Source organism: Aulostomus chinensis, chromosome 19 (assembly GCF_037954235.1).
Source record: "Aulostomus chinensis isolate RoL2024-O1b breed Wild chromosome 19, RoL_Achi_v1.0, whole genome shotgun sequence".
Lineage (NCBI taxonomy): Eukaryota > Metazoa > Chordata > Actinopteri > Syngnathiformes > Aulostomidae > Aulostomus > Aulostomus chinensis.
The window spans coordinates 11,683,639-11,700,421 of record NC_141338.1 but is presented as its reverse complement, the minus strand read 5'-3'; the positions used below and the strand labels follow the sequence as shown (position 1 = coordinate 11,700,421).

The 16,783-nt window shown below is 42.0% G+C and overlaps 2 protein-coding genes across 3 annotated transcripts; both read right to left on the bottom strand.

Annotated features, from left to right (window-relative positions):
- Positions 1 to 10: 10 nt before the first annotated feature.
- snx24 (sorting nexin 24) lies at positions 11 to 5,681 on the bottom strand. The gene is made up of 7 exons (XM_086187463.1): positions 5,435 to 5,681; positions 3,647 to 3,730; positions 2,737 to 2,841; positions 2,471 to 2,565; positions 2,327 to 2,356; positions 2,124 to 2,188; positions 11 to 2,044 (listed from the first exon to the last, which is right to left on the bottom strand). Exons 1-7 carry the CDS (start codon positions 5,507 to 5,509, stop codon positions 1,974 to 1,976), a joined length of 525 nt encoding a protein of 174 aa, XP_086043589.1. The 5' UTR covers positions 5,510 to 5,681; the 3' UTR covers positions 11 to 1,973.
- A 377-nt stretch (positions 5,682 to 6,058) lies between these two features.
- On the bottom strand, positions 6,059 to 11,948 carry loxa (lysyl oxidase a). 2 transcript variants are annotated; one of them, XM_086186644.1, is made up of 7 exons: positions 11,131 to 11,945; positions 10,625 to 10,733; positions 10,063 to 10,194; positions 9,155 to 9,311; positions 7,304 to 7,399; positions 7,103 to 7,218; positions 6,059 to 7,020 (listed from the first exon to the last, which is right to left on the bottom strand). In XM_086186644.1, the coding sequence occupies exons 1-7, from the start codon at positions 11,753 to 11,755 to the stop codon at positions 7,014 to 7,016; spliced, it is 1,242 nt and encodes a 413-aa protein (XP_086042770.1). In that variant the 5' UTR covers positions 11,756 to 11,945; the 3' UTR covers positions 6,059 to 7,013. The 2 variants fall into 2 exon arrangements, with proteins under 2 accessions (XP_086042770.1, XP_086042771.1); XM_086186645.1 differs by lacking the exon at positions 6,059 to 7,020 and having other exon boundaries at positions 7,099 to 7,218; positions 11,131 to 11,948.
- Between the last annotated feature and the right edge of the window lie 4,835 nt (positions 11,949 to 16,783).

Here is a 16,783-nt window from a genome sequence, read left to right as displayed (position 1 = left end):
AGGATGGAGGCTTGTGTAAATAATGGATTTTATTGATTTTATTTTACAAGGGGTCCATCCTGAAGTGCTGCAGACACCTTATGGCACATAAATGAAACTCATGTTAGAGCCCAGCCAACACAATGTTGCATGTATACAGTGTGTCCATAAATACATACATTAAACTCAAGGAAATGACTTAATCAGATAAAGTCATGATCGGCGTAGCCGAGGTTAGTTAAGTGCTCAGGGTTCATTCCAGTCAGTACAAATGTGCAGTTGTGCCGTAATTCAGGTCCAGTTACATTTAAAAAAAAAACAAAGCAAAACACAAACAAAAAAAACCTCGAGATGTTGAGTCCAAAAGCGTGTCGGACAATTGTGGTTCACAGATCCGAGTAGCTCAGAGAGTTCAGCAGGGTTACTTGTAGTTTCAGTGACATGTCCAAGCAACGACACATCAAGACAGTTTAGTTCATATTGCACAGCACTACTGCTTGGAAGGAATCAGTAACTCTTCTTTTACAAATGTTCTGTAAAACTAAACATCCCTTTACAGAACTATTACTGTGGTGCTCTGTGTTAGTTCAACATTTAGTGTAATATTACTGGTATTATTGTCAGATACTGGCCAAGTGTTTTCTGCTCCCTAACACTAAAGGATCTGCATTATCCTTATTTACTTGCAGCTTTGTGGTCAGGATATGAAATGATACCCAGCCGTTGAAAGCAGCAGGTTTTCATCAACTTTTGTGAGTCAACTACTATCATGTCTAGATTAATAACGTCAGATCTTCTAGATTGAAATGTGTTAAAGCAGTTCAAACCCTGTGATTAGTTGAAGTTGGACTTTCTTTAAAAGGAATATTTTGGAAAATAAATCAAATGTCCAACCTCCTCAGGACCAGACAGGAAGATAGATACCCTCCTCTGTTAGACTCACTGATAGCAGCAGACAGCTGGTTAGCCTAGCACAATGAATGGTAGTGGCTAGAGTTAGCACACATCTGTAATCAGAAAACAGACGGGTTTCAGGATCTCGGACCTCATCCTCTCTTAGTGGTAGCAGCTGCTCTTCTAGTTGAAAACGTTTTGTTGGACAAAGTTACTGAGAGCTTTTGCAGCGAGTCGTTCCAACTACGTAGCCGATTCTTAAATTACAACGTTTGTTATATTATTTTACAGTAAATGTCAAAGTTATATTAATGCAGGCACAGACTTAGATGGAGGTGTGCTAACACTTCCCATCCATTACCATTCATTGCGCTACGCTAACTAGCAGTCAGCACATCTCTGTGATACACACAGAGGAGAGAAGGGTGTCGGTGTCTGTCTTCTTGTCTGGCTCTGGCGAGGAAGAACAATGTAGTGATTTCACAAAAAAGCTGGTGTGTTCCTTTGAGAAACCAAGAGGAAAAAAGCACATATAGAAGATGGAGTTCACATGTTATCGATTGCTCAGTGAGTTTTCTGTCTGCTAAAGCTACTATCTTCTATAATCAACCCAGCCCCCCTACCCCAGCCCTCGGCTGCTCCCAGTCTACAGTGCTGGTGTTACACAGGGAGGCTTCACCTCCCTGTTTGCTGCCCTCAGCTTTGACCAGCAGCACAAAAACTCTCCTCCGCCTCTGGCAAACTAATGTGCAATCTAGCTGACCTCAGCGTTTCCCTTCGGCCTGTCGGAGCTGCAGCACCATTCACAACTAGCTGGTATTAAATAAAAGGCAAACTCTCCCAAAAGCACTTCAGCTGCCTCCCTTTCTTTGATCCAGAATGATTATCTCGCTGGTTACTTACATAATTTACGTGTTTAGTAAGATCTATGTTTTTTTAGGAGTGTGAGGTAATCACAGTCAGCGTTCATGATGTAACACCCATATTTTTCGTTCGATGGTTTTTTTTTTAAATCATGAATGAGGGCCAGTACATCTTCATTTTCTCCTGCAGCCACCTGATAAGGCCTGAAGCGTCCCTTTGTCGTGTTCTCTGCGGGTCTACCTGGTCTGAAGATCTGAATAGAAAACTCCATGTATGACGCCTTCGATCACAACATTTGAAAATGTATCTGCGAGAAATGAAGAACAGAGGGCTGTGTTAGCCAAACGATTGTTTATTGAAATAAACATCAGACTTGTCGGACTCACCGTGTGCAGACGGCAGCAGGTAGGGGTCTCTCAGGAAGAGCAGGACTGGCTGATGGGAAAGTTTACTGAAGAAAAAGAAAAGTCCGGAGGATGCGTTAGCGGCAAGGACACCGAACCATGAGTATGACTGACATGATGGGTGAAGTTCAAGAGCAAATGGCGACTTAGATTTAGTTTTTTTTTAAACCAGAAACGAGTCTCACCTCGACTCCTCTGATACTGTATCGAATGACCTGGACGAAGAGAAACAAAGGTTAAACCTCAGAGACGTCCAGTAGTCGGGAAGTAAGTCCACCACAGGATGGAAAAAGGCAACATTTTTAGAGAAAGCAAACATTTGAACTCACCCACAGCTCTCAGTTTTTGGCACGGATGGAAAATGGCGGATATTCAAGAAATCCAGAAATATCTTGGGAAGAACCTCATTCTCCATAATTATAGTCTAGAACACAGACAAAACAAGCAAATTACAACGTGTGGCAGAGTTGAAGAGCTCTGCATAACTTTTTTTTTTTTTTTTACCATCACCCTCCTTCTATCTGCGCTATATCAATTCATTTTGCAGCAGCAGCAGCGTGCGTGTGTGTTTGTGTGTGTGTGTGAGAGTGTGTACCTGCAGGTAGAGCTCCAGACCCTGCCGCCGCTGCTCTAGGACTTTAGGAACCCAGTTTCTAACATGTTTGGATGGGATCTCAGGAGGCTTTATGCTCTTCTTTAGCTGGAGGGATTCACAAACATCATTCAAGGGAAAAACGAGATGCAGAAAACAACAAGGAGGTGCAATGAGCTCGGACCTACTCACGGATTACGATGAGAACTAATGAGACTGAAAGTCACGATAATGTAAATCTAATGACGTCACATCAGGCTACTTCCTGTAACCACTAGGTGGAGCTATGACTTAAATTCCGGTTGTAGATGTCTTCAGTTTGGGGCTCTCATCAACGTGACCTTCAGAAAGGATCTGACTGCGTTACTCGGTTTTCTGTTCTACGCAAAATTGATCACATCGCCATGGTAACAATAGTATAAAAAATTATTTCCTGTTTCCACCAGGTGGCGCTATGACTAATCTGCTCCAAAATGTAATCTGTTCTTCCTTCCACAGCCCTCCATTTACCAGCCGTGTTTTTACACAATCCTAAAGACAGACGATCACACGAACAGATTATTTCAGGAAGAAACTCTTCTATTTTTACATAGGAACCATCATGTATGTCAGGAAATATTTCAAAACTGTTTGAAATGTTCCTTTTTCCTCCATGTTGCATCGGCAGGGAAATATCTGAAAGTGTCACAAATCTCGTAAGGAAAAAAAAGTCAGCGCAGCAGTTTTGTTTTTTCACAATAGTGCTTACGCGCACGGGCACGAGTGAAAACAGCCTGCAAACGCAGCAAATCCTCACGCAGAAAAAACAGTATAGAATGAATGACTTTCAGTGATCACTTCCTTCCTGCTACTGCAGCACCCTCAAAAGTGGTTATAAGTAAGAGTTCTGGGATTGAAAAAAAAAACAACTCACCATTTTATGCAAAGCGTGGAACTCACTGTAGCGCTTCTCCACCGTGTGCTGACGTCCGTTCATCAGCACGTCAATTTTGAAGACCTGAGAGAACGAGAGAAAGAGAGAAGATGATTGATGACGCATCTGCCGCGTTCCAGCAGCTGAGGACACTTACTGTCAGTCAAGTGAGGAAACATCTGGCTGCCGCCATCAGAACACTGTCACATTCACTCCTGACGTGCCAAAGCTGCTTCGTCTACTTCCTTCGCTCTTCCCTGAAACTAGTTCCTGCCAGCCAAAGTGATGTGAAAAGTGGAAATTCACTGTAGAAATGACTGGCAGAGCTGTAAACGTCATTCCTCAGCCAGAGAGCCAAATACACATGAAACCTCCTGGAACACATCAGAAGGCGTTCAATAAATACAATATGTCATCATAGCGAGGGAAGGGGGGGGGGCAGCTATAAAAAAAAAGCTGATGATGAAAATATCTTCATTTGGCTTTGGAAAAAAATGTGTTATTCATTTTCATGTGAAATCTAAACTGTTTGACCCATCGTAGAAATTCAGTTACACCTTAAAATTAAAAAAAAAAAGCACAGGTTTTAGTTGGACAGATTTGAAAGCAATAGTGAGTACTGGTATTCATCGTGTCAGAGTGGAAATACTCTTTGTGAACAGGCTGATTTGGTCTGATTAAAGGCGGTTCAGTGAGGAGACGGCCTGCTGGAGGGTCGCTGCTTGTATCAGTTCCCGATGATTTTAAAATAGAAGTCATTAAACTGACGTCACTGCATTCTTGTTGACCCTGAACCAACCAACCGTGCCGTAACGCCTTGCTGGGTGTGAGTTTTTAATAACCCTGCGTTGTTCTGCAGCGTAGCTTCAAGGCGTCAGGTCGGGGCCTGGCTGACACGAGCCAATATTGACACTAACACTTCTTTTGAACGCAGGGAGGGTTGCAAAGATGTCACAGGCCAATGGATATTTCTAATTAAACACTACAACGTAATAATAGATATCCCCGTCTCATCTGTTTGAATCATATTTGATGACTGCGTGTGTGTGTGTGTGTGTGACTATGTACATGTTCTCTCTCTTCTGTTGGAGAACCACCTATTCGGTCTAACAAATGTTCACCAAAATGTAAAACTGCTCCTCTAAAATGGTTGACAAGGTCAAACTGGGATAAATGGACACCACAATCAGAACGAGTAGACATCAGCAGTCCAGTGTTATGAACTGGAGTCATTCAGGGTAAGTGACAATAAACCTGGTTGGCAAGTTACAAAAAAAAAAAAAAAAGAAGCTCTGAATGCATGATGGGAAATGTAGGTTCCAGTGTTTTTGGAAGGTTGCTGGTCAAAGTCAGGAGAGCTAAGCATGTCATGTGTTTTGGCTAACTATTTTTTTTTAGATAAAATGATTAAAACATAAAGGTATACACGTAGGAGCGCCTCCCCTCACAGGCTACAACCTTCAGGGTTTAAATGATTAGACAGCTCTCTCCCTGTCAGAGGAACTGAAATCTGCGAGGCTGTTTTCTGTAGACTGACCTACATAAACGTCCAGTCGGTGAGCGACAGCCCCGCGTCCTGTCACCGGCGACACATCCCGCAGTCCCGCCACTCGACGACTGCGAGGTTTAATTTCTCTCCGAAGGTATTTATGTGCGATGAAAAGACACGACTGAAGCTAGCAGTCATTCGAGGTGTTAAACCGCGTCGTTTGAAGGAGCAGAGACCGTCAGTGTTGACAGGACGGACCGATGACAGCGGCGTTGGCGGCGGCGGCGGCGGCGGCTTACCGTGTAACCCTTCTCCACGGTGTTGTTCTCCGACCGGAACGAAGGGATCGACACTCGGACTGGATGCATTTTCATCTGAAGTACGAGCGATTTGGAGGGTGATAAATAATCCCCCGGTTAATTTACACACACTGTCACTCTCTGTCTCTCTCACACACACATACATATATACACACACACACACACACACACACATACACACACACACACACACACACACACTCCTGGTGGTTTACTTCAGTATCTCTGGCAGCCAGATTAACAGTCACTGGAGCCAGTCAAAACTAACTCAGCAGCGTCCTCTGGAGGCGCGGAGGACGCAGGACTGAAGGGGCAAAAAACACAAAAAAACCTGGTGAAGTAATTAACAATTGAAATGTCATGGCCAAAATTTATGTATGCAATTATTTCAGAGTAATCAGTTATAGAAAAAAATGTAATTAATTACTTAAAATGTATGTACTGATGAGTTAAAATTTGTGCAAGATATTTCATGTTAAATTGTATCAGTAGGCTTTATTAATAATTTACAGATTAACTGAGGTAAAATGACAGATGCGCACAGCACATAAACAGAAAAAGTCCAGCTATGCCACCTCCCTGTATCATTTTATTCATTGTTTTACTTTCTTATCAAAGAAGCACCCCACAAATATTATTTCATTCATTTTATTCCTCATTACTTGGTTACACAGTGAAATAACCCTGGGTAAGTCAGTGATGTCATCCCTTATGTGGAGTCTGGAAAAAGCACGTAGAGATGATCCAATGAAAGACGTCAAGTTGCATCATGGGAAACCTCCAATATTTTTTTTCTCAATTCCATTGTAGTCAACCGAATATATTTTTAAATGCTGTTTGTGGAAAATATGGACATTTTGACAATGAAATCACCAAACATTTTCTCGTCTAATCAGAAAATTGTGCTGGAAAATATCCATTCGTTTGCAGCTCCGGTTTTAATCATTCATACTCACATTTTCTACATGGGATGTGTGTGGTCTCTGACTGTGTGGTGGAGAAAATAAAGAGTAAGAATGAAAAGAGAGCGAGAGGTAAGTCACTTCAAAGAATCTTTCTCACAATTATACAATATCACAAACTATTATTCAAGTAAGATTTGGAGTAAAGATATAGTTTCTGGCATATAAATATAACAAATACATTTAGCTCTGAAAAACTGATCCGCTGAAAAAACATTATGGTTGAGAGTGATTTAATTAAAGGGCAAGATGGTTCATTTTTGATTATTTGCTAGTCTAAAACAATTTATTCTTGATCTAAGAGGCATGTGGTATGAAATACAAACAGGTACAAAGGCAAGAAAAATATACGTAAAAGAAGAATATGCTCATCATTTGGGAGACGAAGAGTCTGCACAGAGAAGAAAATCATTTTTAAACACAAGCGAAGAAGAATTCAACATCGTGCACATCGCATGCTGTGACGTCAGATTATTCCTACTTTTTCTTAAACTGGGAGTATTTTGAATTATAAAATGTTTGTCAAAAAATAAAAAGAATTCATGTTGTTTCTTTGAAATGCAGTCCTTATTGTCATTTACTGTGTTTGAGATGTTTTAATACCTGCAAAACAAAACAAAAACCACTGTCAGTGTACTACAAGTATTAAAGGAATACCTGATATCGCAGATGAGCTGATACTCACGTTGACATATGACAACCTGACACGTAGGCGTAGTTGCCGGTGTAGCGCACGTCACAGCGCACGTTGTTGTTGCTGTAGTCGGACTCAGGGACCTGATAGTAAGGATTTACACTGATCTGTGGACAAACAACAGATAATTGTAAACAGCAGCGACTAATCCAGCAGCAGGAGGTTAAACGTCATCTGGTATTTGCGGCAAACCTTGAGGATATAGTTTCCAGGTTTCACATCTGTGATGTCGATCCACTGGCAGTCGATGTCCGCGTTGTAGGTGTCGTAACAGCCGGGGCTCAGACCCTGCACGTAGCACAGCATCAATATGAGGAATTATACAAACCATCAGGCGTCCTACTTTTGAACAACCCTTCCAATATTCCGTTAGCCTTAGGAATAAAAAGCACGTAAAAAAAAAAAAAAAAAAGTCTGTTTTTCAATCAGTCTTAATGTTTTTGGAGGGAAAATAAATTTTGAAAAAAAAGAAAGAAACCATGACGCCTGATCATCTTACAGAACAGACAGGAAATCCTTCAATCACATCTGGCACATTCAAAAGAGGAAATGCTAAAACTCTGATTCTTCGGGGAAGAGGTTTGACTCAGCTCCTGTCTGCTTCTTGAATTGTTTAGTTAAAGAAAGTCAGTAAAAGGTTAAACCTCTGACAGTGTCATTGAATTTCTAATAACCAGCCATGATAACTTGTTTCCCCTTGTCTCTATGTATCACACAGTAGATGAGAGTTCAAAAACGGGGGGGGAGTCATACCAGGCCTCTGCCTTCTTTCATTTAAGGCCATGAATTTGTCCAGGTGTGAAGTTGAGATGAAGGTGACGTTCAGAGATGGAAGGGTCGGAGTGACTGGCATGCGTGGAGCTACTTTTGTGTCTTTATTGCAAAATCAAACAGTCAAAAGTGTTAGAAAAAAAATCTAAGAGTGAACTATGAATCCAAAAGTTCTGTCCCTTAGTTTTGTGACTGGGACTTAAACTCACACAGACACTCCCTCCTGAGCACTCTGGATCAGGGTAAGAGCTGAGCTCAAAACTGGCCAATAGACAACTGTCCTTCAATTAAGCCCCGCCCACAAAACTCAACCCAACAAGGAGCTAGATATGAGATCTGCAACAAAAAAAAGATCTCAAATGAATTCACTTCCGTTGACTTAATCACAAGCTCTTTTTTTTTTTTACCTGCAATAACAAATCTTTGCGATAACAATCCCAGTATTTTAGCTTTAAATTCATTTTTGGATTGTAAAACTATTCTGTTTGATTGCATAATAAAGGCACAGAATAACTCCAATGACCTTGTGGCTGGTGCGATGTCATCTCTTGCCATTTTATTCCTTATTTTGCTGGAGGGGGAGTAGTTTGGGTTTGCAGCCACTCTAAATCTTATTACCTGGAAATTCATAACCTGAACAGTAATATGAATTCACACATACAGCGATGGCATAGCTTCCTGTCCTTTAGTTCATTCATAAAAAAGTGACTACACTTTTGAAACTCGCCGGACGCCAGAGGGTGGACTCTTTAAACATACTTGGATTGTTTTTGCTCTTTAAATACACACTGACTCATTTTCACCTTATAAAACTCACATTTAACTCTCCTTTTAGCATTTTTTTTAGTCTCCACCAGCTCCTGGAGGAAACATTTGGCTCGAAAGGCTCCACTGTTTACCAGCTGGTTGCTAACCGTCTCTGATGGCTGTTTGTTGCTGCTTTGGCTGGAAATGATGCTGATGAGAGTGAACCAAAACAATAATCTACCGGGATTATGTCTGGGAGATAATTTAGGAGGCTTTGTCTCTGTAAATGACACTGTTGATATGACACATATTTGAGTTTTTTTTGGGGGGGGGGCATATCTTATGAGGAGGATTTACACAATTCCACATCCCAGTGAAAAGGTGGTGGAAGGAGGTGCTGGAGCAGTGACTGACCTCAACCCCTCGAGTCAGAAAGCAACACAACAGGCCTTTGCACTACCTGCGCCCCAAACATGACACATTCTGCTAACATGGGTGAATCTTTTCAGCAGTTGTGTGTTTGACCTGGGTATGTGAGGTGCAGGCATAGCGCCTATAGTAGCCGTAGTCACAGGACGTGTCCTCCAGGCAGAAGCTGGCTTTGTGGCCCTCAGCAACTGAGTGGTGGGTGGAGGAATCCAGCAGGTCGTAGTGGCTGAACTCATCCATGCTGTGATAGTGCCTGTGGATCAGCAGCACACGCTTTAAAACATCTCCTGTCACGCTGAGATGAAACGGTTGACCGTAAACTATGACTCGTGTACACACATCGACCCAATCAATCTCCGCTAGTTGGCTCTTTCACTCCATTATCTGTGTTTGTTTAATCGCTCAAAAAACAGCCAGAGTTTTTAAGACTAGCTGACTCTCAAAACACAGCACACAATCTATACAGTCTGCATCAACACTTGATTGGAGCTCAGCCAGATGTGCTCCATCTTGGGGGAACAGCACTGTGGATGGTTTATTTCACAGCATAGCTTTGGATTGAGGTCGTTCCTGTGGAATAACACGTCCAGGCTCTTTTCCATAGCTGAATAAAAGGAAAAGAAGTTCTCTCTCTGGTTCATTCACCTCAGCACACAACCTCTTATTGGATTGGCTTGTAAATTAACTGTCTTGTGAATGTCGCTTTGCAAAATGTATTTTACCGTCTTGATGTCGGAGCTGTAAGAGATTATATCTTTTAAACACATGTTGCGCTGTGACACCTGATATCAAAACCTTTGCATAACAATAAGACAGCCAAAAGTAGCATGGACTGTGTTCAACAGGGGGTGCTGTATCACAGAGTCATGATGAAGAGGACAAATTGTGTTGCTGATCAAAAAACACCAACATCGATCTGACTTGAAATTAAACTTTTTTTTGCCGGTTATTAGTGCGAATGACTAACTTGAGCCGGCATGTTGGAGATGCAAGATGACACTCACTGGTGACAGCTGTGCCACTCCCAGGAGTAGCGAGGTCTGCTGGGTAGGAAGTCAGCTGTCCCCTGGTTCTTGACTCTCTGAGGGAAGCGCAGCAGCATTCTGGAGTCGTAGTCGCTGGCCCTGTGGGCCGAGCTGGAGAGGTAAAACATGGACACATCACCGAGATCGTCTTCCCCCACTACACCGGCCTCCTCGATGACTGAGTGAAAACAGTCTTCACATAAATGGTGGGTGGAAAAATAGTTTGGAAGCCGGCAGTTGTTTGGGTGAGTTTTCGATAATGTGTTTACCATTCAGGCTTTCTCTCCTCAGGAAAACTATGATTAAACTTTACAGAAATCCTCCACTCCACTCCCTGAACCATTGGTGGCAGAGTTTGGCCAATTTTACCTCACCTCATGCTTCCACAGGGCAGCTTTCAGCCGCAAATAGACTCAAAGTGCTCGGAATAACACTCAGACTTCGCTGCAAACACTGTGTGTGTGTGTGTGTGTGTGTGTGTGTGTGTGTGTGTGTGTGTGTGTGTGTGTGTGTGTGTGTTTCTCCCAGTGGATCAGTCTACCTGGACAAACAGTTTTCCTCGGCAGCGCATCTCAGGTTGTACATTGGGACTCTCTGGACATAAGCAGATGCTTGAATGTAGTAGGGGTCAGGCACCAGGTCAGGTAGACCTGCACAACATCAAGATCCATGAGCGATGCTGCATCAATCAGTTTTACACAAGCAGATAAAGACAAACATGGCAAACAGATGTACGCATGCAGAAATTTAGAAAGACTGATGCTGGACTGGTTGATTTGGGGTAACTGGGCACCACCTGGTACAGATGTTTTTTAGATCTGATAGCAAATGTCCTTATACAATAATTACGCCCATATTTGGAAGTCAATGAAATCTGACTCTGTGACTTTGAAAGAATGGCAGAATGTATGAGTGTTCAAATCAAAACCACACATATTTCAACAGACCTTCAAAATCACAACCCTGGACCAGACATCAGTCACTCCACTGTCCACATCAGGACATCTGCCTTTAATGTTGTCTCCGGAACTCTTTCTTCAATCTTACCGTACTGATGATACCTTGTGCCATATCCAGGTCTCGATGCCGACCTCGGTCTCTCGTAAACGTCGTAATGATTGTAATAAGGATTATCACCGTCCATGGACTTGTAGGGATCGTAGGGATCATCTCCCACCATCATGTCCTCTCTCCTGGGCAGAGGAGGACTGACAGTGACCCTTTCCTTGGTCTCATTGTTTCTGCTGCTCCCCCGTGTCTCCGCGCGCTCTCTGGGGTGGTCACGGTGATGCTGGCGGTGTTCATGTCCTCTCACGAGCCGCTGGAGCGGGTTGGACGCCGGTCGTGTGGGCTGCTGCCGCAGGCCCGCTGGTTGGCTCGGCTCGTCCGGATTTCTGGCGTCTGCATCGCGAATGATGGTGACAGGTCGCGCCTGCACTTGCTCCTGAGGTGCACCCCTGCGCCGCGGCGGCTGGTACTCCGAACCCTGACTTAAAATACTAAAAATCTTGCCGTTGTGCGACCACTGTAGCGTCTGCCGGAGAGCCGCCCTTGGAGGACTGCCTTGTTGCGTCCCCGGATTCCTCTGAGATTGAGCGGTTTGCAGAATGAAGACTAATAAATAGACGCACGCATATGCGTAAAGTGGCGTGCCGAGTATGCGTAATCTCATGGTGAATTAAGGGAGATTGGATATGGCAGACTGGTTAAAAATACCACATCTTAATTTGAAATCTATATAAGCAGAGAAGTTTAAAAGTATCCGTTTAAACTCATATCGCTCTGCCTCTGCAGGCTGAGATGATGATGATGGTGGTGGTGGTGGTGGTGGTGGTGGTGGCGATGAGGAGGAGGAGGAGGAGGAGTTCAGCATTTGGAATCTTTGAATCTGTTATACAAGTCTGCTGCTGCTGCTCATATAACCAGTGAATACGTGACGTCTGATCATGCTCCGCTAAGTGAGTTTGGTAACATCTTTTTTTCATGCAAATAATGTGTGTTAATGAAAAACAGTGACGTTTCGCTTCTTCACCGCCATGAACAGCTGGAGGCTTGTGTTTAAACACTCTTATTCACTCTATCATAAGAACGATATGATTAGATTCCATTAACTTATTGTTGTGATCCTTCATTTCTCTGCCAGATCAACAAAATCTCATGATAAATATGTTTTTCCTCCTGACTGTTGGATGAACTCCCAACCGAATTGCTGAACGCTCATCCAGGAGTCTGTACACTCATCCACGTTCTCATAGGAGGATCTCTGAAACCTAAATATGAGATGGTTGTGCAACATTTCAGTTTGTTCTGAAACACACCGCCAGACACGCAAATACTGACACACATCTTTGCTTTGGAGCTTTTCTGTAAACATGAGGGACTCGTCACACGCGTCCCACGGTATAATTAGTCTATTCTGAGCCTTAAACAAAACGAGTAATGCGATAAATAAAGTACAACGACAATCTGCATCACCGTGTCTGGTGGCACACTGGCCACGTTGACCCCGAGATGCTTCCGCTGCAGCAGAATCGCTGCCCTGCTCTTAACACCAGAAAGAGCTTGGAAATTCTAACCCCAGTCTTTAATTTTCTCTCCCGCATCTCGACTGCGGGATGGCTACTGCTGAACCACAGCAAATGATCAGATGTGTAGTTCTGTGAAACTCTTCACGTACGTGCAGGGACCTGATTACAACTTGTATTAACCAGAGATTACAGCCTGCATGCTCCAGAACATTTCTCGATCCCAAAAATCCCAGCTGTAAAAATTCATTACAAAAGACAGAGGAAAGCTCTAAGGGCCTTGTTCAAGGGCATCTCGATGGTTGTGAGGAAGGAGGGGCTGCTCCTTCCTCCAAGATCAAGCTGAGGGCTGCGCGATGCATCCTTAAAACGCTGGATAAATCGCTCTTGGTGTCGAACTACCCCAATGAAATGAGCATCAGAAATGGATAACATTTGGAAAGTCTAAAAGGCGCACAGATATTTATCTGCACTCAAGCAAGAAGAGGGCTGACCGGAGGTAGACGTCTCAACCAGCTGTCTCTGCTGCCAGTGTCTGCAAAACTTCAAGGAGCCCAATTAATTAGTTAATTAATTAGGGCCTGAGCCAGAAGGTACTTCTGGGCGAAGACCCTATTATGTTTTTAATTTTCCCTTTTCATTAACAAGAACCTTTTTTTTTTTAATGGAATATTCAGAGCTCCAAGAACCTCCCACTGCCCCACAGACACAGTTTTAAGTCAGATGAGGGAATTCAGTTATGAGCACACAGCTGATCTTGGAGTTTGTCTGTACCTCAACAAACAGCCATCCAGTGAGCCTCAGTATTTGTTTGCTGCTCTCTTACAGGCCACCATACCCGAAACTGTCCAACTGTCCCCATGATTTTTAGAGCTTTTAAACCTTTTTTATTTAAACTAAATTATTTTTCAGTGTTGTTTTTGTACGCTGCTCGAACTGATTTAAAGGGGATTTAAAAAAAAAGAAATCTGTACAACCAATCAGGGGTTGTTTACTGTTGTTACAGGGCTACGGTTACTCAAGCACATCCACACGTTCCAACAAAACTATCCATTTCACATGTTCGGTGTTAAAATATGGATGGGTGTGATTTCCTCAAAAATGTAGTTTTTTTTTTTCCTGGAAATGAAGATGGCAGGTTCATGTGCTACAGAACTGCACTGCACTCAGCTTTGGTAAACATAAACAAACAAATAAACCGTTTTTCAGAACTGATTAATTTTTCATGAAAAATTTAATTTTGTTCCATTTTTTTCTTAATCAATATATTATGTCCTATATGAAAAAAAAACCAATATCCGCTGTAATATCAATTTTGATAAAAGCATTGTTGGTACACACATACAAACATTTGCATATTTAGAGGAACTTCAAATGAAAAGCACTCTTTCAGGGTCTTTATAATCACAGTGTGATGGCTAAAATCAAACCTACATTCATGCTTGTCAAAGTCGATTGTATCCAGCAGCTGAGAAAAAGATCAAAATGCAAAAGCCAACTAAAAATAACTTGTAGTTGTATTTAACAGTGGAATTAACAGGAAATTTCATGCTGTAAATTACAGCTGTATTGTTCTTGGATACGGAGGCTCCGCAGCCCTATGAAGTTACATCTTAGCTTGTGTAAGCTGTGGGTCTGAGCTCAGGCCAAGTGGAGTTATATGAGCTCCTGAAAATGTTTCCTCCCTCCAGACATATTTTAGTTGTTCATGAAGTGAAGATAAGTTACATGTGAACATGTGTGTTTGTAAGTTTTTTGAAACTTGTATGAAAAAGAATGAGGAGAAATTAAGTCTGATGATGGGTTTTTTTTTTTTTGTTTCGTAAAACTCTTTGGACATCATCCATCAACCTTTTAGCCATTTGTTTGTGTGTGTGTGTGTGTGTGTGTGTGTGTGTGTGTTTTTCTTTGAGGATGACTACACCTCTATGATTCTGCATACCTCCAGAAAGTGAAAACTATGTGCACATGTTTCTGGGGAGCCTTCCTTTCTCTTTCCCTGGAACTCCAGACTGACAGTGAGAGCCAGCTGTACTTGGTCACTGTTGTTTTTTTGCTCGTAATTCATTGAACTTCCTCCATGCAGACTCCGTCTCTCCTGCGAGGGCAACACAGTGTTCCCTCACACAGCTCAGACACACATCTGCAAGAAATTAACTGAATTCTTTTGTCCACGTTGCTGGAATTCACCCTAGTTCCTGATTTTTGGGCACTCCACTGGGCTAAAAGAATTTGCATTAATTCACACTTGTGACTGAAAACTAGCAGAGTGTGTCCTCCGACAAAAAAATTAAAAATTCATGTGGTGTTCCACAAGGGAGTTGCTTAGAGCCACTTTTATTCTCGTTTTTTGACAAATGATTTTCTGTGTTTTATTGAAAATGCAGATGTAATTGTAGTGATGACTGTGTGTCACCAATGTTAGTGGAGCTTCAGAGATGCACATCAGATGGGTGTGTTTTGTATTTGGTAGTAGGAATGTTCTTTGCTAATGTCACTGAGCTCAAGTTTGTTTTTCAAGGAACTCTTCTTCCTCCCTGCTGTTAATGATGCTGTTCTGCTACTTCACGTGCTTCCCATTCAATGCTGCTTAACATTTAAAAATAATTTAAACTGAGAAGAACAGGGAAGCCCAATTGTTCTTTTATTGATTCTTCTGTGTTAATGTGTCAAATGCATTTCACAATTATCTTGTCTAACTGTGGAAGCTTAATTAGATTATTTCTCCTCTGAAATGCATATTCTGTTTCTTTTTTTGGAGTGTGTGAATAGTTGGTGACTTGATGACAATATGACAACCTGTGCAACTCTGACCAGTGGGGTGCCTCAGGGGTCAATTCTTGGACCTATTGTATTCTCTCTCTCTCTCTCTCTCTCTCTCTCTGTCTCTATCTCTCTCGCTCTCTCTGGGACACTACAACAGAACATTTGACTGTTTCTTTTATTTTTAGTATGCTGATGATACACAGCTCTTTTCAAATGGAATAAGACCCTTTCAAACGTAACCACACTACAAAAGGCTCTTGCCAATTAATAACTGAATGTATCTTGGACATTTTCAACTGGATTTGACTCAAGATTCTTGTCTTTGTCTAGAGGGCCTTGCTTGCTGCCAGCTATGTAAATGAACTGCTAGTGTCTGGCTCCTGTTAGGCCCTCTAGGGTGTTTGGGCAAGACATGGTTGTTGTACCATACACAAGACTAAAAAGCTGAGGGGGCTGTGTATTTGCTGTTCTGTACTCCAGGTTGTGGATCAGTCTCCCCCTGGTGGTCAGGTCAGGGAACTCTCTTGTCTTTCCTCCATCTACACTTCATATTATTACTATTATTTTCTAATCCAGAGCAGCAAAGTAACAAATACTGTTCTGGTGTGTTAATACTAAAATGTAATGAGAAATGTCCTTTATTATTATTGAGGTTACATGGTCTCATATCTACCAGTATTACACAGATTTTGCCTAAGAAAAACATACATTGTATCTTTATACATATTTTTTTCAAGCCATTTTACAGTTGTTCACACACTTTTTGTGTGTGTATAGACATTTCCTTTATCTATAAAGAAATATCGATGTTTATATAATTTCATTTTCTTATTGATTCTAAATTGTTTGTGGGAGCTGCTGGGGATCCTCCCAAAAAATAAAAAGAAAGGAAAATGGTGACAAGGTTATTAGCATGAGACACGTCACTGAGTGAAAAGGGAGAGAAAGAGGAAAAAAAAAACCTCCTTTCATGATGTTTAATTTACCATAAAACCAACAATTTTTCAGTGCCATCCCTGAGTCAACATCTGGCAAACATTTGCCACTTAGTTTGAGCCATGAGGCCTCCAGCTGAACAGTTGCAGCAGCCAATGACTAGATAGAGATATTTTATTTGGCTACATATATTTTTTATGAGCATCACCTCTATTAAAAAGGATTTAGTGCAAATTTGAATTCAAATCATTTTCATCCAGTGCACTCTTTCATAAATGTAAAGCAACAGCACTAAGCAGCGTTTTCTCCAGCCTTTTTTCATTTGCATGTGATTATACATTTGAGCAGCATGACCTCATCACAGTGAAATGAGACCGCAACCATCATCCAGGGTCTTATAGATCCCCTCAACTAGAAGTAGTCTTTTTACACACTTAATGTAAACAGCCATACATTTCTTTGTACAACTTCCT